We start from the raw sequence: 22,633 nt of genomic DNA, 5'->3' as shown, positions 1-22,633 counted from the left end.
TTTTATGCCTTTTTGAGTTTCCAAACTTTTTCTGTGTCATCTGCTGGCCTTTTGAGTGTCATCTGCAGCTTCTGCAAAACTCCTCCAAAATTCCCATTTAATTTTCTATACCACTCTGAGATATATCTACACTGAGATGTGGAAAGTCTCTATGTGGAAGAGATAACTATGCCAAAAGCAGCTTCAAGCAACATGTGATGAACAGTAAGGGAGGAGACAGGAAAGAATATGGACAAAGCAGATTTAAGAGTTCCCCAGTTCTGGTAGTCTAGGGACTTTTAAGCAGGAGTAAGTAACCTTACATACCTCAAAAGGCCCTGAGGACATCATTAATACAATGCAGAATAATAACAGATGTTTGTTTTAATGACCTCGAGTCATCAAGGAAAGTCTAAATTATTTTCCCATTTAAAGAAAGCAAGGAACTGTGAAATATATTTTAAAAGCTTTCCATAAGAAATAATTTTAAAAAATTTAAATCTTTGTTTTTTTAAAGAGTAAGTTCCTCCCCTTCCTCATCTTGAAACTTTATTCAATACAGTTCCACTCCTGAGTGTTTGCTTTGTAAAGGGATAGAAGATAAAGACTAGACCTGTGATTTCATTAGTATAAGAAACTCCCAGGTGGGGAAATTCTACCAATGCAAGTCAGCACCTTTTCTGCAATTTATAGTCTTAGAATCCTGCCTGAGAACTGAAAGATTAAATGACTTGCTGGTGATGATCACACAGCCAGTCTGGGACAGAACTTGAATTCAATTCTTCCTGGCCAACTTTCTATCCTTTATGCCAGCCACGCTGTTTCCAAGTCTTAGAATTAGGTAAATTGGAGGTTTTTGTTGTTTTTATTTTTGATAGTATGTGTCTCATTTAGCAGAGTCTTTAATGGAACTACTTGAAATGAATTGTTTAAGGCGGGAGGAGGTTCTGATCTGGGAAGTTAGGAAAGCCCTTTTGTTTGAGTCATTTGACAAAGAAAAGAATCCAGTATTCAAGTATGCTGTGGTCAACCCTGCAGCAGTCCCTTGGATATCCAGGATAAGTGATGTAAGAGATTTTTCCCTTCTGTCATCTCTGTGATTTGGTGACAACGCCCAGCATTTTGTTAGAACAGGAACCCCCTGAAATGCACTACATTGTTCATTTAAGAATTACAGTATAGTCTCTCATAGTGTCTTAAGGAAGGAAGAGGAACAATTAAGAGACTTTCTTTGGGGGGAAAAATTAAAACCAACCACTCATGACCAGCATGCTGTCTCGGGACACAGGGAATGTTAGTTCTGCAGAATGCTCTTGTACTTAAGCTCTCATTCCCCAAGAGAACATTCAGATATTTTTCTGGTACCTGGGGAGAGGGTGTCACATACTCTTTGAACTTTTCCAGAGGCCTAAAGGGAAAACAACTGTAGTCTGCCACACTTGGAAATGTGGTCTGCTGACTTGGCGTCTTGGGAACTTGCCTGTCCAGTTTGGGGGAGGTTATAAAATGGACACTGAGAGGCTGGAGGAAAACAAGAATTCCTGTTGTTTCTCAAATCACCCTAATGGGTGTTAATATTTTGAAATTTTTGTGCTATACAGAATCTTACATGAAATTCATGAAACATCCAGAAGGAAGAAGAAGGAGTGTTCTATTAGACCCAGGTGGACTAAAAGCCCTACTCCGGTGACTTTCATTAGCCCTATGATCTTAAACTATTTTTCTAAAAATGCCTTGGCTTCACTTTTATCAATCCTTTTGTGATTATAGTAACCTGTCCTTGTTTATTTGCTATTTTGGCTTCCTTCCCTTCCTGAAAGTGTAGTATATTCTATGTATTGTTTTAAAAATGAAAAAAAAAATCTTATTCTTTATTCCAAGAATGTCATTATTTTTAGAAGCCAGATTTCCTAAGTTCTCAGTCTAGTGCTCCCTTTGATAGATCATTGGAGACATTCTGGGTTGTTGCCAAAATAAGGCTTGGAATCAGTCATTGCTTTATACATTTGTAAACTATTAATGGAGAGGCATAATGGATAGTGAATTGGCTTCAAAGGCAAGAAGGCCTGGGTTTGAGTCCCAGTTCTGACAGTTATTGGCTATATGAACATGAGTAAGTCACTTAATCTCTGCATGTTCTAGGCAACTCTCTTAAGATTATAACTTGCAAAGAAGGTGCCAACCTGTTCTTTACCTACGAATTCCTCATAAGAATATCTTATGATTTCTAGTGTCTATCCCTTAACTATGGAAACAGCTCCCTTTTATAAAGAACTTTCAAATCGAGGTTAAACAAGCATTTTGCATACAGAAGTTCTGATTGTTATTATTATTGGCAATAATAACAGTAATAATAATAATAAGTAAGTAATAAGGAGCGGGAAGATAAGCTTGTTGAGATATTATTACTGGTAGATTGCCTTGTCTTAAAACACTGACCTTTCATTCTATGACCATGGTGATTTAAAGTATCTTCCTAAAAGGAAATGGGCTGGCACAAAGGGTTTGTGGAAGTCTGTGAAAAAAGAGCTTGCTATAATATTAAAACATCTGCAGTAGGTAGACTTCTGGGCAGGTAGGTGGCACATGGATAGAGTGCTGGGCCTGAAGTCAGGAGGCTCTGAGTTCAAATCTCCTCTCAGACACTTAATAACTGTATGACTCTAGGCACTTAATGCTGTTTGCCTCAGTTTTCTCATCTGTAAAATTAGCTGGTGAAGGAAATGGCAAACCACTCTGGTATCTTTGCCAAGAAAACCCCAAATGGGGTCACCAAGAGTCCAACACAACTGAAACAACTCAACAACTACAAAAAGGTAGACTTATACCTGGGGTATCAGATGTTTCATTCAGAAAGCAGGACCACAAGAAGGCAATGTGAAATTTGAAGATCACACAATAAAGACCTTATAAATACTGTTTTTAAACAATGGGCATAGAAAGAGTGATAACATTTTTGGAGGGTTTATTTTGGATTTTTTTTAACTTTTTTTTTTTGGCATGATCTATCAAAGAGAGCACTAGACTAAGAAGTTAGGAAATCTGGCTTCTAAAAATAATAAATTATATTTATCTAGCTTTTTATTTTATTTATTTATTTTGGTGAGGTGATTGGGGTTAAGTGACTTGCCCAGAATCACACAGCTAGTGAGTGTTAGGTGTCTGAGGTTGGATTTGAACTCAGGTCCTCCTGACTCCAGGGCCAGTGCTCTATTCACTGGACAACCTAGCTGCCCCTTTTTAATTTTTATCTATCTATTTATTTATTTATTTATTTATTCATTCATTCATTCATTCGTTCATTCATTCATTTATTTATTTATTTATTTGTATCTGGCTTTTTAAAAGTTACAAAATGTTACCTTAACACTCTCTTTATTTTCCTCATTGTACAGATGAAGAAACTGAGGTTCAGAGAGGTTAGTTTATTTGGTCATGGTCTTGTAACTTAAAAGCATGGGAAGGACTCAGTCAGGCAGACCTCTCACCCCAAGGCCAAAACTCTTTCTAATAACAAATTGCTTTGTAGTCTCAATTTCGTCTGGTCCCAATTCTGCTTGCACCTCACTGTGGGGTCTTTGGCTAGCCACTTTTTTTTTAACCTCATTTATTCATTTCATTCATTCTTCAAATATTTAGCTTATACTTCTCCATGGTATCTATCATATATATGTGTGTGTGTGTGTGTGTGTGTGTGTGTGTGTATCCCTTCCTCCACACTCAAATGGTAATCACAATAGTTTAGGCCTTTATCAGTCAGCCAGTGACCTCCATTTATTAAGTACCTACTATGTGCCAGGCATTCTACTGCTGCTGCTACTACTACTACTACTACTACTACTAACTAACATATAATTGTTTACTATGTGCCATGTGCTAAATATTTTACAATTATTATCCCATTTGATCTTCACAGCAACCCTGGGAGGGAGGTGCTATTATTATCACCACTTTACAGACAAGGAAAAGGAGGCAGAGGATAAATGACTTGTCCAGGGTCATACAATTCGGATGTGAGGCGCATTTGAACTCAAATCTTCCTGACTCCAGATCTAACACTGTCAGGGGTAGGGACCTGCAGCCTCAAGGCCACATGTGGCCTTCTAGGTCCCCGGGTGCGGCCTTTTTTACTGAGTCCAAGTTTTACAGAACAAATCCTTTTATGAAGGGGATTTGTTCTGTGAAGTTTGCATTCAATCAAAGGGCCACACTTGAGGACCTAGAGGGCCACATGTGGCCTCATAGCGGCAGGTTCCCCATTCCTTCACATAGGCTATTGTTTCCAACAAGCATTCCCCTCAGCAGAAAGCTCCTGAAAATTTTTCTGTGGGCAGTTTGTCTTGAATCTCCTTTGCCCTTTCTCCGTTCTTTCTTGAATACATGTATGTAAGATACACGTATAGAATATATGTATACAAGATACATGTATGATGTGTATATGTGTATATAAGAAGCATATATATAGCATGTGTATATAAAATGCATGTATATAAATATGTAAGATAGATGTATACAATATATGTACATATGTGTAGAAGAGCCTTGTATACAACATATGTATATAAGATGAGTATATATAATATATGTATACAAGATACATGTATATGATATATGTGCATGTGTGTAGAAGAGACATTTATACAATGTGTACATATGTGTATACAAGAGGCATGTATACAATGTATGTATATAAGATGTATATAATGTGTGTGCATGTATATATAGATGCCTATATACATATGTACACAATATATGTATATATGACATTCATTTGCAATTATGTCATATCTTCTCTATTAGGTTGTTTCCTATCCTTTCCATTAGACAATAATCACCTTGTGGGCAGGGACTGTTTTATTTTGTCTTAGTATCCCTAGCATCAACAATCTACCTTTGCAGACAGTAGGTACTTATTGGGGGCAGCTGTGTGCCACAGTGGCTAGAGTGCTGGGCCTGGAGTCAGGAAGACCTGCATTCAAATCCAGTCTCAGACACTTGCTGGCTGTGTGACCCTGGGCAAGTCACTTCACCCTGTTTGCCTCAGTTCCCTCACCTGTCAAATAAGCTGGAAAAGGAAATGGCAAACCACTCCCGTACCTTTGCCAAGGAAACCCCAAATGGGATCACAAAGAGTTGGACGTGACCAAAACCGACTAAAAACAAACAAGATAAGGCGCTTGATAAATGTTTGTTGAATTATGGAGAACTATATAGAGGCACTATAGCAGATATATTCTCTCATCTCATCTATAGAGAAGCAGGCTCTTCTTTGTCCCTCCTTTTTCCCATTCTGATTTTTAATAAATATGAATAAAAAAATAGCCCCTGTTCTCAAGGAGTTTAAAGAATCTCAAAGGAGAGGAGATAGATATAACCTGTACACTAATAGCCACCATTCATGGTAATGTATGTTATGTCTCATCTGAGAGGAAATAAACAATATTTCAATCTCTAGCAATACAGAAGAGCAACAAATTGATTCCAGCTGGTGGGACCAGGAAGGACTACTAGGAGAAGTAGCATGAGTCCAATGAAAAGGTCTTCAATGAAAGGTCATTTTGATTGACAGATGAGAAGAGAGGTCATTCTGAGCATGGAAGAATAGCATGAGGGAAAAGATTAAGGAATCTCTGAGGTCCAGCAGGAATATGGCTGGAAAGGTAGCCTGAGGCCAGATAGTGGAGGACCTTGAACATCAGGCTAAGTTCGGATTTTGCTTGCAAAGCATAGGATTGTAACCCCTTCATTTTAGTGAGTAGAACACTGAAGCCCAGGGAGACTGAACAAGTCACTTGAAAAGAAGTAAGTAACTGAGCCACAGTATTGTCCTTTTCTCTGTATTTCTCCAAAAGAATATAGTGAGGGTGTCTGTGGAAGCACTTTCACTTATTTGGACTCTAGAAATTCAAAATAATTCAGCTATTCTTTAGGCCAGTTTTGCTGCAACCAACAGGTCTGCTAGCAGACAAAAAAAAAAAATCTGATGATCATAAAAAAACAAGAGTTGGGTGGAGATTCCTTGGGTTATTTCTCATAGAAAACATCTCAATATTTATCAGTGAGGTAAGTATCAATCACCAAGCTTGCTGACGCCCCAACAGAAATTGAGTGACCTAGCCCATGAGTCACATGGCTTGCTCTATTAGATAATATTCTCTCACCTCATCTACAGAAGAGCAGGCTTTTCTTTGTCCCTTTATTTCCATTCTGATTTTTGAAAACAGTCTTTTTCTTTTAATGGTGCCAGTAGGTGCCTGATATCCTGGGTATAGCACATATTCCTAAAACAGCCTACATTTCTGCTGTATTGGGAGATTCACAAAGTTGTTTTCCATTCAACAATCCGGGAAGGGTAGATAATGGATGGTGAAGAGCCCCATTTTACAGAAAGAGAAACTGAGAGTCAAGGAAGTGAAGGGACTTGCCTGCAATCTTACAGGGTCAGCTTGAACCCTGGTGCTTCTCACTGCAAGTCCAGGGTTTTTCCCATTGTATCAAGAGGCCTCTGGCCTTTTTTGTTAAGTTGCACAAGGTAATGCTCTTGGGTAACTAAGCATGAAATGCTTTCTTAGAGTAAGAATTACAATTAATGGTCGTGTTTATTATTAGACCTAATGAGGCCTCTTGGAAGTAAGGCAAAGCATTTGATTTATTAGTAGTAATTTGATGACTAGTAACACTAAAATAGTAACAGTAAGAGTGTCTGCTCCTGAGGGGCGGTGGCTGAGCCCTCCTGCTATATTCCAGGAGGGATTCCTGTGGTTTGGCCTCTTCATGAAGGCCTCAAGGTTCAGGATGACTAATTCACTTCAAGGTGCCTTTAGTCCCAAGGTTCAGTTTATTCTGTTTACAAACCAAGCTGAGAAAGAATGCAAATAAAATGTGAATGCTAAGAAGCTAAGACTGCTTATATTCCTGCACAGCTAAATACTCTTGTTTACCCAGGAAAAGCCCTCCCCTACCCCCAGAAAAGGTTTTACAAAAACCACAGGTGTGAGCATTGACTTAACTTTTCTGTCTTGGAAACAGAGAACAAAATATCTGAGCACGTGAATTAGCTCCAAAGAATGGCCTTTCTCCGAGAACTTACTTTATATTTTTCAAGTACATACAGGATAATATGTAATGTATGAAATTTTTAATGCTGCACTGATTCCTTTGATTAATTGTCCATTGTAAATACCATTTGGGTCCATTAAGTGCTTATTACCACCAGGTAGTATGTTAAGTGCCTAGGTAACCTAGCATGTACTTTATACATTTTACACATTTTTTCTCCCCATCATTTTTTAGTCATGTCTAACTTTGTGACCCCATTTAAGGGTTTCCTTGGCAAAGGTACTAGAGTGGTTTGCCATTTCCTTCTCCAACTCATTTTACAGATGAAGAAACTGAGGCGAACAGGGTTAATTGACTTGCCTAGGGTCACCCAGCTAATAAGTGTCTGAGGCCAGATTTAAACTTACAAAGACGAGTCTTCCTAACTCTAGGCCCAGTGCTCTATCCACTGAACCATCTAGATCTGATATAATATAATGTCTAAAGGCTAGGGAGACGCTTAAAGTGATATTTGTAGACTCCATTGGATATGTGGAGGGGGAAAGGCTTATAGATGCTGACGTATACATTGAATTTAATTGTTGGAAATTGAAGCTTTTGCAGTGATATAAACAAGAAGAACTCTACAACATTGAAAGGAGCCAAACTCTGAGTAATCTTAATGACCAATCTTGGTCCTGCAGAATAGATGATGAAATACACCTCCCTCTCTTAGATAGAGAAGTTGGGGGCTAAGGGTGTGGGGTGTTGTATACACTCCTAGGAGTGGTTGTTATGTCCCTTGGTTGGTTTATTTCTTTATCACAAGAGGGAACTCAGTAGGGGAGTTATTTACAGAAATGTCTCTGACATAAAAACAGAAGACATCAGTAAAGTTTAAAGGAAAAGGAAAAAGAAATAACAATTAATGTTTCCACTAAAGTCTCATCCTTATTGCCTCATTGTGGTATAGGGGGAACCCTAAATCCTACTTTTTACAGAGGAAACATTTACCAATCTCCCTTAATTCTAGCACCTTTCCTCTGTTGATTATTTCCAATTTATCCTTTATCTTGTTTGTACATAGTTATTTGCATGTTTTAGTCTGTGAGCTCCCTGAGGGCAAGGACTGTCTTTTGCCTTTCTTTGTGTCCCCAGGGCTTAGAACCTTGCCTGACACATAGTAGGCACTTAATAAATGTTTATTAATGGATTATTGAAGCTTATAATAGCAGAGCTATTGACTCTGGCAGTCAATTAATAAGCATTTAAATTACTAAATGCTTACTATGTGCCAGAGAGATATAAAGACAAAAGTGAAAGAGTGCCTGGCCTTGAGGAACTTACATTCTACTTGGGGTGGGGGGGAGAGGGGGGGATACAACACGTTCACAGATAAGTACTTGATAAATACAAAATAAATATATGGTTACTGGAGGGTGTACTACCAAGTTAGACAGCCTTCATTCAAGTGTGGAGATAGGGATGGGGTAACTTATATGCCATTTATCTGGGGACCACCCTAGCCAAGTTTGGAAAGTTTATCACCAGGATGGCCGGAAGGTAATAAATTTTTGATTAGAGCAACTCCTGAGTATTAATAAAGCATAAAGGAACTGTAAGCTGTGTCAGTGAAGGAAGGACCATTGCCAACTATATCATGGATGTTTCAAGTGTGGAAGTAAGTAATAATAATAATGGCAGTAGTACTTCTTGGTTTGCAAAGCATTTTATAAATATCTTCTCATTTGACTCTCACAATCTGGGAGGTAGGTGCCATTATTATCCCCATTCTACACATGAGGAAACAGAAGCAGGAAACAGAGGTTAAGTGATTTGCCCCCAGGTCACATAGCCAGTAAATGTCTGATTCTGGATTTGAACTCAGGTCTTCTTGTCCAGAACTCTCTCCACTGTACCCCCTAGTTACCACTAGTAATTTATGAGCTTGAGGAATAAAATTAAGATGGATGAAAAGTAATTACATTGATGTGGGGATTTGATTTTCCCTTGATGAGCTCTTCTGTGATGTCATAAGGTCCTACTTGCATGAAGATAACACAGGGCAGCATAAGATTGGCCAAGACTGGCCCCAGAACCAACAGGTGGACGTTTCGGGAAAGCAGATGCCAGCTCACTACAAGGAAGAACTTTATAATGGTCCCAGGGAATTGGAGCTGGGCCTGTGATTTAATTGGGAGAGGCAACTCCCCCGTAATGAAACTCCCGTTCCTCTTGCAGGCCAACACCTTCACTAAAACTTAGTCTTAGACAGTAACCTAGGGCATAAAGAAGTTAAATGACTTTCCTGGCACCACACCCAATATGTGTCAGAGTCAGAACCTGAACCCAAGTCTTCCTAACAATTAGAGCTATCTTAAAACAGAATGGCTTATGTTATGAGATAGTAAATTACCTGCCATGGTGGTATTCAAATGTATGATAGGTGAGGCTGTTTATAGAGAAGAACTAATTGGGTAGAGCTTAGGCTAGATGATCTCAAAAGTCTCTTTTAATCTTAGGATTCTATAATGAAGAAAAGTGTTTGTAAACCCCTTAGAGGGGGCAGCTAAGTGGCACAATGGATAGAGTACAGGGTGTGGAGTCAGGAAGACTCATCTTCCCGAGTTCAAATCTGGCCTCAGACACTTACTAGTGACGCTGGGCAAGTCATTTAATCCTGGTTGCCTCGGTTTCCTCATCTCTAAAATGAGCTGGAGAAGGAAATGGAAAACCACTTCAGTATCTTTGCCAAGAACACCCCAAATGGGGTCATGTAGAGTTGGGCATGGCTGAAAAACGAGTGAGCAAAAAAAAAAAAAACTTAGAATAGAATGATTTCTATGGGACAAATATCTCAGCAAAATCAAATGGCTCTCTCTGGTTTGAGGTTAGAGTTAGATAAATAAACAAATCTAAACTACACACATAACATGCTGGGTCTAGTCTGGCTCAGGTTCTCATCACCTTGTCCCAGCCCATATTCTTCTTCCTCTATAATAGATCTCTGAGTTAAAAGTCCCTATTTGTTTTGAGTAAGTTAAATATTCATTAGAATGTCAACTCCTTATTAGTAGGGATTGTTTCCCTCATTTCTACTATGTTTAATCATTACTGTTCTGTTATTGTAGCTGTATCTCCATTGCCTAGCACATAGTAGGAACTTAATAAATTCTTGTTGATTGGTTGAGTTCTCCTAGCACACTAGCTGCAGTGGCCCATTCTCCTAGCAAGGTTAATAAAAATTTAGAAAGTCATTGACCAGATTCATAACTGTATGGCTCTGGGGGGCGGTGCCTATCTTGGAAGCAAGAATCTTTCTGTCTGCTGTCATTAAATTCCTGTAAACTGCTCTTTATAAGCCATAGGGAATTCGGCCAAATTTCAGTGACCCAGCTAAAAGCATCAGACAGCTAACAGTCTGGCTCACCCTGAGAGGAAATTAGTTTGTGCTTGATTCTGCAATATCACCGTGGTGGTTTGATTATAAAGATGTCCATGGAGTGGCCCTTTAAATCCTTACAAACGGGTGCCAACAAGCTTAGTGGCCAGCCCAATATTGCACCTCCCCTTTCTCTTGGAAGAATGTATGATACTTTGCATCTTGGAAGGGGCATGGATGATCTTTACTTTGACTTAGGATTCCCCTCCCCCATGTTTTCTTCTTATGAATTGGTTTTCATTAGCCAGGCCATTTTAACTTTGTTTTATGTTTATAAAAAGAGAAGTAGTTGGTACAATAGAAGAAGTGTCAGACTTGGAGTCAAGAGAGATGTCCAGAAGTCCAAAATCCAGAAGTCTGGATTTTGCCTCCAACACTTACTGAGCTTTCTGGCCCTGGGCAAGTTATTTCACTAATACACATTTTAGATTTATCCTATGGAGAGGATAATGATACATTATTTGTAATACCTCTAATATTTGCCTTATGGGGTTATTGTGAATATCAAATCAAATAATTATGTAATGTACTATGTGACCCTTACAATCTTAAATAAATGTCAGCTGTTATTGATATAATACCAAGGGACAGGGGTAGGGACCTGACCTGTGATTTCATTAGTAGATGGAGCTTCTAGGTAAGGAAATTCTCTCAACCGATGTAAGTTGGTACCTTCTCTGCACCTTTACAAACATTAAATCCATTTTTATCCTCACAACACCCCCAGGAGGTAGGGGTTATTATTACCCCCATTTTATAGATGAGGAAATTGAGGCTGGCAGAGGTTAAGTGACTTGTTCAGGCTCACATACTAAGTGTCAGAGGCCAGAACTCAGGACTTCCTTTCTACAGGTATAGGGCTTTTTCTACTGCCCCACTTAGTTCCCTGAAAAGCTTTTTTTTTTTTAAAAAAAACAGTATTTTATTTTTTCCAATTATATGTAAACACAATTTTTAGCATTCATTTTGACAAAATGTTGAGTTCCAAATTTTTCTCCTTTCCTCTCTTCCCTCCCCTCTTCCTAAAATGGTAAGCAATTTGATGTAGGTTATATATGTGCAATCATGTAAAACATATTTCCGTATTAGTCACTGTTGTGAAAGAAGAAACAGACCAACAGGAAAAAACACGAAAAAAATAAAGTGAAAATAATATGCTTCAGTCTGCATTCGGAGTCTATCAGTTCTTTCTCTGGATGTGGATAGCATTTTCGATCATGAGTCCATTGTAATTGTCTTGGATCATTGTATTCTTGAAAAGAGCTTAGTCATTCATAGTTGGTCATCATACAGTGTTGCTGTTATTATGTACAATGTTGTCCTGGTTCTGCTCATTTCACTTTGCATCAGTTCATACAAGTCTTTCACCTGCTCCTCAGAGCATCCCTAGATTCTCTCTAAGTTCAGCTCATGTCACCTCTTACAGGAAAACCTATGCAGATGTCCCTAATTACTAGTGCTCCTCCCTGTAGATATTACTTTGTATATTTGTTGTTCAGTCATGTCCAACTATGACCCCATTTGGGATTTTTCTTGGCAACGATTCTGGAGCAGACTGTTATTTCCTTCTCCAGCTAATTTTACAGGTGAGGAAACTGAGGCAAATGGGGTGAAGTGACTTGCCCAAGGTCACACAATTGTTAAGTGTCTGAGGCTGCATTTGAATTCAGGTCTTTCTGACTCCAGGCCCAGCACTCTATCCACTGGACCACCTACTTGACCTTACTTTGTACGTATTTGTCCATACTTTGTATGTATTTTGTATCTAATATTCTGTGTACAAGTTGTCCCCTTCCTCCAACAGAATATAAACCCTTTGGAAAGAGCAGAGTATATTTCCATTTTTTTTTTTTTTTTTTTTTTTTGTATCTCCCTTGCCTAGCACTGTATCTAGCATGGAATAGATACTTAGTAAAACGGTTTTTTGAGGAATGAATGAATTCTCATTTTTCTTGGCTTCAAAGAAATCTGCATTTGTCAGGAATGATGCTTATTGTCACTTTATAGGTTTGAAGTTTCAAGTCTAGCATTCAACAGATTGTTAATTTGTTCCTAAATATTTTGGCAGCAACTAGGACACACCATTCCCAGGAAACACAAATGGCAGTGCCCAGGTTATGGCCACAAGGTTGCAAAAGCAAGTTCTTTAAAATTGTGGTTTACTGTAAGAGGATTAATAGAATTTTTCCCACTATTTTTTAAATGAAAATATAACTTACTATTAAAAGGGCTAATCTTAACTATTAACCAGGTTTACTGATCACTATTTTTTTTTTGTGAGGCAATTGGGATTAAGTGAATTTCCCAGAGTCACACAGCTAGTATTATGTGTCTGAGGCCAGATTTGAACTCAGGTCCTTCTGACTTCAGGGCCGGTGCTCTGTCCTCTGCACCACCTACCTGTCCCCTGAACACTATTTTTAAAAAGATGGTACCCAATTGCATTAAATTTAAAGAAATCACTAATCACAGATCTAACATTTGCATTTCCCAGGTTTGAATAGAACACTTCTTTTGTCCACCTTTAGTAATTTACATTAGCATCAATAGCCCTTCACACAGTGTCTTTGTGGGCCTCCCTTGCACACAGAACATCTATGAATGTTGATGACAGGTTGTAAAGACTTCTAAGGGCAAGCAGTACTCTTTCTCTTAAGAGCAACTTTCTCCCTATCTCATTATGTTTCAGCATTAAGCTTAAGCAGAGGAGGAAACCTCTTAAGTTTGCTCATTTCTCTAACCAGAGAAAGCCATAATTCTCTGCTTTCAGTCAGTAAAAAGGAGAGCAGACATTAGTTGTTCACTCTACTGCTAGCAATTAATGTGGTTTTATTTCTTCCATGGACATAAGTAGAAAGACAAAACGAGGGACCCCATGCAAAAATTAGGGATTTTTTTTTTCAAGCTGAAGGGAGTAACTTTCTTACTTTTTTAACTTTAGTTCTTAGCGTTTTAAAACCAGAATTGGTCTTACTCAACATTTGCAATGAATGGTCCCTTAGCAACCATCCCACACAGAATTAGATACAAACTTTTGCTTCTGATACAGCTGTTTTCTTTTAAAGAACTTGGAAGTGACAAATACTATAATTTCACTAGAAAATAACTTTTAGAAACACATGGGAAAAAGAACAAGGCTTTTTAAAGAAAGTTACCCCATGAGACAACTCTTGAATGTGTCTGCTGTAGGCATACACCTAGGTTCTTTCAATATAGTAAAAAAGGGGAGAAGAAAACAGGCAGGTAGGTGCAGGATGAATGTGGTTATTTGCATTTGGTGTATTTAGTATGGAGTGAGGCCAGTGCAAATTTAGAGGACTGGAAGTTTTGAATATTTAAAAAATTATCTGAAAGTTATTGAAAGTATATAGATAGGCTTTTAAGGTGAATTTATTACATCAATGAATCTTTCTTTGTGGTAAAACCAAGTTAAATAAACACATTTTGTTTGAAACCTGGTAAATCTCATAATATTTCTAGGTGTCCGGAAATGTTCATCAGTTTAGAAGACCAAGAGGGCAAAATCATAGTATCCACAATCCACATTGCCTGTTTGTATTATACTTGATATACCAGACATTATTTTAGGAGGTTAGTCAAAATATTAATACTGTCCCTATGGAATACAGCAGAGATTCTAGGAAAGTGTCATATGAGTGACAATACCAGTTCTGTAACAGCAAAATCCTAAAAAATTCCATAGGATTCAGACTCAACAGATAGGTAGATCCAATACTGACATCCTTCTACCTATCTACCTGACAATCAGTGCCCTTCAGCAGTCAATGTCAGGTCCTGGCTCTGAATCTTTTTCTTTGGGTTCATTGCTAGTCCCTTATCCCTTGAGTCATTTATATCCTTGATTTCTCACCCTTTTGCCCTTTGTTCATCACTCTTGTATTGATTTGGAGAGAGGGGATTTCATAATTGGTATCCTGATATAACTCTTTTAATCAATTTATTTCACAAAAATTTTTGCAAGCAATTGGAAGGTGCATGGGATTAATTGTACAGAATTACAAAGTTTTCCAAGTGATGGTTCAGTGGGAAAAGCATTGGTTTTGAAGTCAGGAAATTGGGTTCAAATCCTAACTACCCTGGGTCTGAATTTCCTTATCTGTAAAATAAGGGGGTTAGACTAGATGGTCATTCCTAGATCATATTATCTTATATTCCTTGGATACGACTCTCGAGTTAATCAAAGTCTAAGAGAAAGTTGCGTCCTGAATGAATCCTTCTCACAAGTCATGTGTTTCCCCACTAATGTTGACATTCTTGCAGGGCCATCAGAACAACTTTCTGTGGGTACCCTGAGCAAGAAAGTCCATCAGCTGTTCAGTAGAAGTCATACTGCATCTTTAGCTTTTTGTCTTATCTGCCTCTCCATTCAGAGTAAGAAGTGTCACTTTGTACAGAGGGTATTGCAACAGATAGCCATTGCATGAGAGTCATTCTGTTGGAAATGAAAGGACAAACAGGTGGCTAGTTGATTCTCTACTTTTTGATTTTTATCCACCGATTCCTCTTACTTATTCTTTTTCATGGTCAATACTTTACCTCTTGGATAGTGAAATTAAGTGGCTTTCTGGATAGTTAACTGCCAATGTTTATTCTGTGACTCATTTGTCAAGAAGTTCTCCAAGACAGGACCAGCATTTTTTGTTATTTTTCACTACTCATCAAATGCATTACTTCCAAGATAGTGACTATCTTAATCCACTTAGGAAAAAGAACATCCAGGTTGGCCCCAAACTTGGGCTGTGGGTTTACTGGTATGAGCTACCAGTCATTAGCTAACTGCTGGTTGTATCATGAAATCAATTGTTGTGCTAATCAACCCTTTTTCTGTTTTTCCTCCCATAGGAATATTTTTACCCAAGATATTTAGGTGAGTCTTAATTACAACTTTTCTTTCATTGGCATTGTGGGAAGGTGTACTTTATATTAGATAAGTGCAAAGCACAATTATGAGGCTTCACCTACATACAACTTAAGTGGAGAGGATTGCTTAATTGTAGACTGATGTGGTTACTCTTAAAATCATTTAGGCCACATTTTTTTAAAATGGTTTCCACCTAAGTGACCCATATTGGCTGAGCCTAAAGGCATTGTCTAAAACACAGTTTGGCTGATATTCTGTCTGTATTATTTAGAAATAGTCTGCATGAGGCATGGTGGAAAGAGTGCTAGAGAATCTGGATTTGAATTCTCACTTTGCTTTTCTTTATATGTGAAATGATAGAGTTGGATCAGATGGCCTTAAAGTCCTTTACAATTCAAAATCTATAATGCTATGGTATGGTCAGAAAGGAGCATAGGTAAGGAAACATACTCCTAACATAGTTGTTTTAAAGGACATTTTTGTAAATTTCCCACTGACTTTATGCTTTCAAAAATTCATTTCTGGGGCCCAAATTTTGACTAGAAATAAAATATATTTCCACCTAAAATTCCTGTTCAGTACTTCCATAATACATTGTAATTGACTTGTGATGAAAAATCTTGACATCTTTCAGGTACAGGGATCAGGACAGAGATTCTTTTATGTGCAAAGGAATGAGGCTTGGGATTCCTATTGCCACCTTAGGATTTGTTCTGTAAAACTTGGTTTCAGTCAAAAGGCCATACCTAAGGACCAAAAAGGCCATATGTGGCCTCAAGGTCACAGGTGCCCCACTTCTGATCTAGACCCTGGGATTAGAGTCATTCCTTCCTCTAGGCACTATAGATATTTTCCTGTATTTGATGGGCAACAGAAACTCATTAAACTTCAGAGGGACAGCATGGTGTAAGAAGTGTGAACCCCAAGAACTTCATGAACCCCACAACCCCCAATTTGAAGACGGAGTCTGCTCTAAGAAAGAGATAAATGAAATCAGGGTGCGTGTCTCCACAATATAATTTCTCTCAAGCTGACTTGACATGCATTGCATGGGAGTTCAGTCCAAAACTGCCCTTCCCGCCAAGGGTGGCAGTTCAGAACTGTCTCGAGTTACGATTTTGAGGGGTATGGGTTAGTTATATGCCCTTCGAAGAGTAGGTGTTCCCAAGGGATGCCAATCAATTTTTGGGGGTGGGCTATGTTAAAATGAGAGTCTTTCAGTATATGACCCAGGTCACTCAATCTCTGTCAAAGAGACATCAATTTCCACATCACCTGTCTTGACAGTAGGGAGGAATCAACATTCTCCCAGACCTGTCTGGGCAATACAATGAGCAGGAATGGACCCATTTAGATTACATCTTAATGTCCTTCTTCAGAAGGACTGAATTTAAAAAGAAAGGAGGATGGGGAAGCTCTTAGTTTCCAAGATGATGATTACTAAGGAAAATCAATTGTCACAGAAGGAAGAAAACAAGTATTTAGTAAGTACCTTCTGTGTGCTAGGTATGGCAGCTAGGTGGTGAAGTGGATAGAGCACTGGGCCTGGACTCAGGAAGACTGAGTTCAAATCTGGCCTCAGACACTTCACAGCCACATGACCCTGGGCAGGTCACTTCACCCTGTTGGCCTCAGTTTCCTCATCTATAAAATGAACTGGAGAAGGAAATGGCAAACCATTCTAGTGACTTTGTCAAGAAAACTCCAAATGAGGTCATGGAGAGTTGGACATGACTGAAAAATGACTGAACAACAAGATGTTCAAATGTTTACAAATATTATCCCTTTTGATCCTCACAACAAGCCTGTAAAGTAGGTGCTATAATTATCCCCATTTTACAGCTGAGGAAACTGAGGCAGACAGAGGCTAAGTGACTTGCCCAGGGTCACCCAACGACTAAGTATCTAAGGCTAGATTTGGACTCAGGTCTCCCTGGCTGCCTCTAGGAATGTAATAGGAAAAAGTGTTATGCCTTGGAGGCAGAGAGACTTAGATTCTAATCCAATTTTGACACTTATAATTGTATGAATTTAGGTAAGTTATCTAACTTCCCCGAAGCCCAATTTCTTCAGCTACAAAGTGAGAATAATACCACTACAGAAATGTCTCTTGCACTTTCCTGACAGTGTTGTTGTGAGGCTCAAGCGAGGTAATGGATATAAAGGGCTTTTGCCAAGCTTTAAACACTAGAAAAATGTCAAATATTAGGGACAGTGGATACAGGTGTTTACCAGTTGTACACCTCTGGTTACAATATATAGTAGTACTTTAAAGGTTTGTGAAATAGGGAACTTTATTCACATGAAGTCAAACATGAATTTAGTCTCTCTAATGACTCATAATTCCAGGTCTTCACATTGTGAAGGGATTGTGTCTCCTCAGGAAGTAGACATTTTAATAAGTCTTTTTCTGAATTACAGTGTGTCCTGTTTCTTGGAAGGAATTTTCTCAATTCAGGATGACTGTCAAATTAAAAACATAATTCCTGGGCCATTTATGTGCCTTTGATAGGGAGTGCACTAGACTGGAAATCAGGAAGACCTCAATTTAAATCCTACCTCAGACACTTACTAGCTGTTTGACCCTGGGCAAGTCATTTAACTTCTCTGGGACTCTGTTTCCTCACCTGTAAAATGAAAGGCATTGGGCTTACTGACCTCAGAAAGTCCCTTCCAGCTCTAATCTATTATTTGTTACATATTGGCTATCTTTACTGGCATGTCAGAGACTTCGATGTACATGGTCAAATGTGTTGTTATATGATAACAACTTCAGTTGAGTAGATGTTAAAGTTTACTTTATTTTTTGATACCTAGTAGAATCTTGGGTACACTGTTCTAGTTTGAGTAATTCTCATTTTTGTTAGAGTTGAGGAGTTTGTATTAACTAGGGAAATTTTACATTTATATGATATAATCCATCTGGAATACCATATATTTGAATTTCCTTTCGCAAGCATTGCTTAAAGATACAATAGCAGCCATTTTCAAATCTGACCATCTCATAGCAGTTTATTGTAATAAACATGTGTCTTTCTCTTCCTGTAGAGTGCATTGCGAAATATGGTTCCCCCTATGCCAAAAATGTAAATTTCATTTCATGTGTTCGCGGTAAGTCTCTTTCCTATTAGTTCTTATTCTAAATACTATAGTGTAACTGGATATGAATTTTATTCTTTGTTTGAGGGAAGAATTCCAAATGCCTTCTTTCTCCTAAAGAGGCTAGGTGGTCATCCCTAAGGACTGTCTTTGTTTTTTGGGGGTGTCAGTTTCATTTTTTGATTTTTTTGCATTGACTGTCTGTGGAATGTTCTCCCTCCTCACCTCTACTACTCCTGATTCAGCACTTCTGCCAAGGCTCAGATCAGGTGCCACCTTTTATTCAAGATCTTTCCTCAACCCCAGAAATTACAATGTATTTACTTTGCATGTACTTTGTACCTACCTATAAGTGTGTACCTGTGTACATAAGTACATGTACTTATCTGTGCTATGTTGCATTCCCCTCCACCACCACTATCCCATATTTAGTAGAAGGCAAAAACTCTTTGTGGAATAAGACTGTGTTTTTTTTTTCTTCTTTTTTTCCTCTTTGAATCAACACCGTTGAGGATAGTGCTTTGTGCTTAATAATAAGCATAATCATAAAATCATTTATATACACCTACCATGTGCCCAGCATTGTGCTAAGCACTTTACAATTATTATCTCATTTGATCCTCTCAACAAGCCTGGGAAGCAGCTGCTATTCTTATCCCCATTTTAGAGTTGAAGAAATTAAGGCAAATGGAGGTTAAATGCCTTACTGAAGGTCAGACAGCTAGGTCAGACAGCTAGTAAGTGTCAGAGGATGGATTTAAAGAAGGCTATAGGCCCAGCACTCTATCCTCTGAGCCACCTAGCTCCCTCTATTAAGTTGCTGCTTAGTAGGTGCTTCACAATTCCTCATTAAATTGAATTGAATTGAATTCTGTTTAACTGAACTGAATTGGAATTTCTGACAGCAAGGAAAAATATTGGGAAATAAATAATTCATTTTCACGAATACGTGGGATTAACTAGATTCATGGGTTGTGATAGGGTGGTTCAAACTACTTTTTAAAGTGTCTTAAGATGAGAAGCATAGTCCTTCCCAAGGTGAAAAGAGCACTGAACTTGCCATCAGGGCTAGACTTGAGTTCTTGCTTTGTCTTTTTCTACATGACTAGCAAACGGCTTAATTTCTTTAAACCTGTTTCTTCCTGTGTAAAATAAGGATAATAATTCTTTTACTACTCTGATTCCTAGAGTTGTTGTAAAGAAAGTACTTTGTAAACCTTAAAGCACTATAGACACATGGGTTTTGTTATTATTGTTACTATTATTTGAAAAGGATGATGGTGGTGGTGGTTATTGTGAAGATCAAGTCAAATGAGACAGTGTATATAAAACACTCCTGTTGGGAGTTAATGAGCAACAAAAACTGCCTCCCTGGACACTAGTCCACTGGTGATTTAATCTTGTGTTTCTTCTTCCACTAGACATTTCATATATGATTTCCATTCCAATAAACTAGAATAATATGATGGCCTCCCTCGCACACAAAGCATTTGTGGGTGTTGGTGACAGGTTGCAAAGACTGTCAACAGCATCATGCCAAAAGAGTCAGGTAGGACAAGAACAAATATCTCCCTTAACAAGCAGGTGATAACACAGAGTCAGTAGCCATGTGCTGACCTGATAAAGCTTTTATTCTCCCTTTATTTGTTTGTTTATTTGTTTGCTGAACTATCAATCAACAAGCATTTATAAAATACCTACTATGTGCTAGGAACTGTATTAGGCCCGGGGTTACAAAGACCAAAATGAAAGTCCATCCTCAAAGAGCTTATATTCTAATGATTAACAGTGATTCCTTTCATGTTCAATACACACAAGTCAATACTGATTTTTGGTTGATTGTCCAAGCCTATTAAAACCAAAGAGATAATATGACCTCCTTAGCCTGTGGAAACAATTACTCAATTTCCCAAAGACTTATATTTCTGGATCTTGTAAGAACTGGACAGAGATAAGGGGGTTTGAATCTTGTATGTAGGGGTTATGTTACTATTTCCTTTCTGTCTTTATTAGTGTCCTACACATAATATTCAATCAACATATTTTGTTGTTCTTTATGAGATGAGGGAGAGACTTGACTGAAAAGATATTCACCACTGTGGATACTTAGGGGGCCCAGCATTTGCCTAAAGCAAGTATTTTTAACCTCCTTTTGTATGTCATGGAAGTCTGTGAAGGCTATAGTCTGCTCTGAATGTTATTTAATGCATAAAATACACAGAATTATAAAAGAAATCAATTACGTTAAAATAAAGATAGACTTTTTCCCTACTATCCAAGTTCTTGGACCCTTGAAATCTGTCCACAGACACCAGGGCAAGAATCCCTGGCCCAAAGCCTACAGCATTCCATTTCCTTAGTTTTCAGGGTCTCCTAAAGTTAAGAAGTTCAGCTGTTTAGTCTTGTTTTCCAAAAGGTATAGACATTTCCATTTTCCTCCTCTCAAAGCCAAATGGTTCTGCAAGTATTAAAACATTTTGGTTTAGGGGAAATGAGGTTTTTGGCATCAATATTTATTGCACATAATTTTTTTTCAGCTGCTTTGCCCTTTCTAAGTGTTTTGCATTATTTTCTCTCTCAGTGTCTCTGTGTCAAAATGAGGTGAAAGCTTACATGGCCTTTGACTAAGACAAGTGTTGATGAATTCTACAACTCTCTCCTCCCATCCCCTGTGCCTATATCAGATTTCCATGGGGGAAAAAAAATCTCCTGTCTCCTTCTGTAGAGTCAAAACAAACAAAGGGTGCTGGATGTAGTATGTAGGCTACTTGTTGTCACCCTGAAATACTTGGGGGGGGGGGCCCAAAATATAACAAAGAAAAGTATTCTTTTGTCAGTCAGCAAATGTTTCACATTCCATTCCACAGCAACGAACTAGTTCCTTCCTCCCTTTCCTGAAACACAGCTTTCTGCTGAGGCCAAGATAAATTCTTTATCTCCTGAACAACTCGGTCCTTGATGCCACTTGTGAAAAGTCCAGCCCGACCATTCAGCTCAGAAAAAGACCTTTCTGAGAGGCTTTTGGGCCAGCTTTACTGCCAAATACATAGCCAGGAAAGCAGATGGTAGATTTTTCAAGAGTCCTGTTAAATAATTGTATTTCTCATTCACTCCTTTACCTGTCTGGTTAAATTTCCTACTAAAATGGGAGCAAGAAATTAAAAAAAAAATCTTTTGGGGGCATACGTGTTGAGGTGAAATAGTGGTTGTTTAGAAATTGTGTGATAATTGTAGTTTAGTGGACCCAGACTGCACTGAGATTCAGGAAACTTGAATTCTAGTCCTTGTTCTACTCTTTTTTTTTTTAATTAGCTATTTGACCTTGGGCAAGTCACTCTCCCTCCCCTGGCCTCCATTTCCTAATCTCTCACTGAGTTGGAAAATCTGATCTCTAACTCTAACTCCAACTCTTAATATTCGAGAATTCTTTCAAAAATCTATCCCTCACAAAAAGGGCAGAGACAAGATAGGGCAGTAACAGGAAGAAGTGCAGCAAGCTCCCTCCCACCTAACTTTTCCAAACACATCCAGAAATAGACCAGGCTGAATCCTGATAAAAGAATCCAAGAGAAAAAATCAGAGTGAGTCATTTTTTCTCAGTCCAGGGCAGCACTAGGAGATAGAAAACAAAGTCTGTAGACACCAAGGGCATGGTATAGCCAGTAATAGCCACGCAGAGCATTCCAGTGCAGGGAGAGGCTGCACACCAGGGCAAGAGATCCCAAGACCTAGCATAGATAAACCTAATTTGAGAAGGGTAAAAGTATATGTGCCAACTGGCACCTCTTTTGCTCACTACCCAGTTCTGGTTCCCAGATCTAGGATTGACTGAGGAGGGGACTTAAGCCTAGGGATGAGATGTGATCATTGTAGGTTCCTTTTACTGAATAATGAGCAAGTTTAGTAGCAAGCAGAAGCTAAGAACAGAGTAGGGTCTCATTTCTAGCTTTAAGCCCAAGCTAAGTGCAGCAACAGTCTACTAAAACACCAACTAGGGCAAGCTAACACGCATGTTGTTCAGACCCAAGGCCAGGTCAGGCACTTGCAGAGCTCAGACCAAGAAAGCAGTAATAAGACTTTGCATTGGTTCAGACCACCTTGGAAGCACTGAAAGTTTGCAGGTTCCCAGCCTGAACTGTCCCCTAAAGTACTAGAAAAAACACAATAATCAATACCCCAAGAAAGCAGCAGCA

At 38.5% G+C, this 22,633-nt stretch overlaps 1 protein-coding gene across 1 annotated transcript in view; it reads left to right on the top strand.

Moving 5' to 3' along the window:
* The window catches only part of LOC114046210 (growth arrest-specific protein 6-like), a 126,313-nt gene that overhangs the window by 60,401 nt on the left and 43,279 nt on the right, over positions 1-22,633 (top strand). The window contains exons 6-7 of the mRNA XM_027866459.1: positions 15,323-15,347; positions 18,390-18,452. Of these exons, the coding sequence (XP_027722260.1) occupies positions 15,323-15,347; positions 18,390-18,452 (88 nt within the window). The remainder of the gene's footprint in view (positions 1-15,322; positions 15,348-18,389; positions 18,453-22,633) is intronic.

This window comes from Vombatus ursinus, unplaced genomic scaffold (assembly GCF_900497805.2).
Source record: "Vombatus ursinus unplaced genomic scaffold, bare-nosed wombat genome assembly UNPS02014781.1, whole genome shotgun sequence".
NCBI lineage: Eukaryota > Metazoa > Chordata > Mammalia > Diprotodontia > Vombatidae > Vombatus > Vombatus ursinus.
The sequence above is the reverse complement of the archived record's forward strand: the minus strand, read 5'-3'. Positions and strand labels throughout refer to the sequence as shown.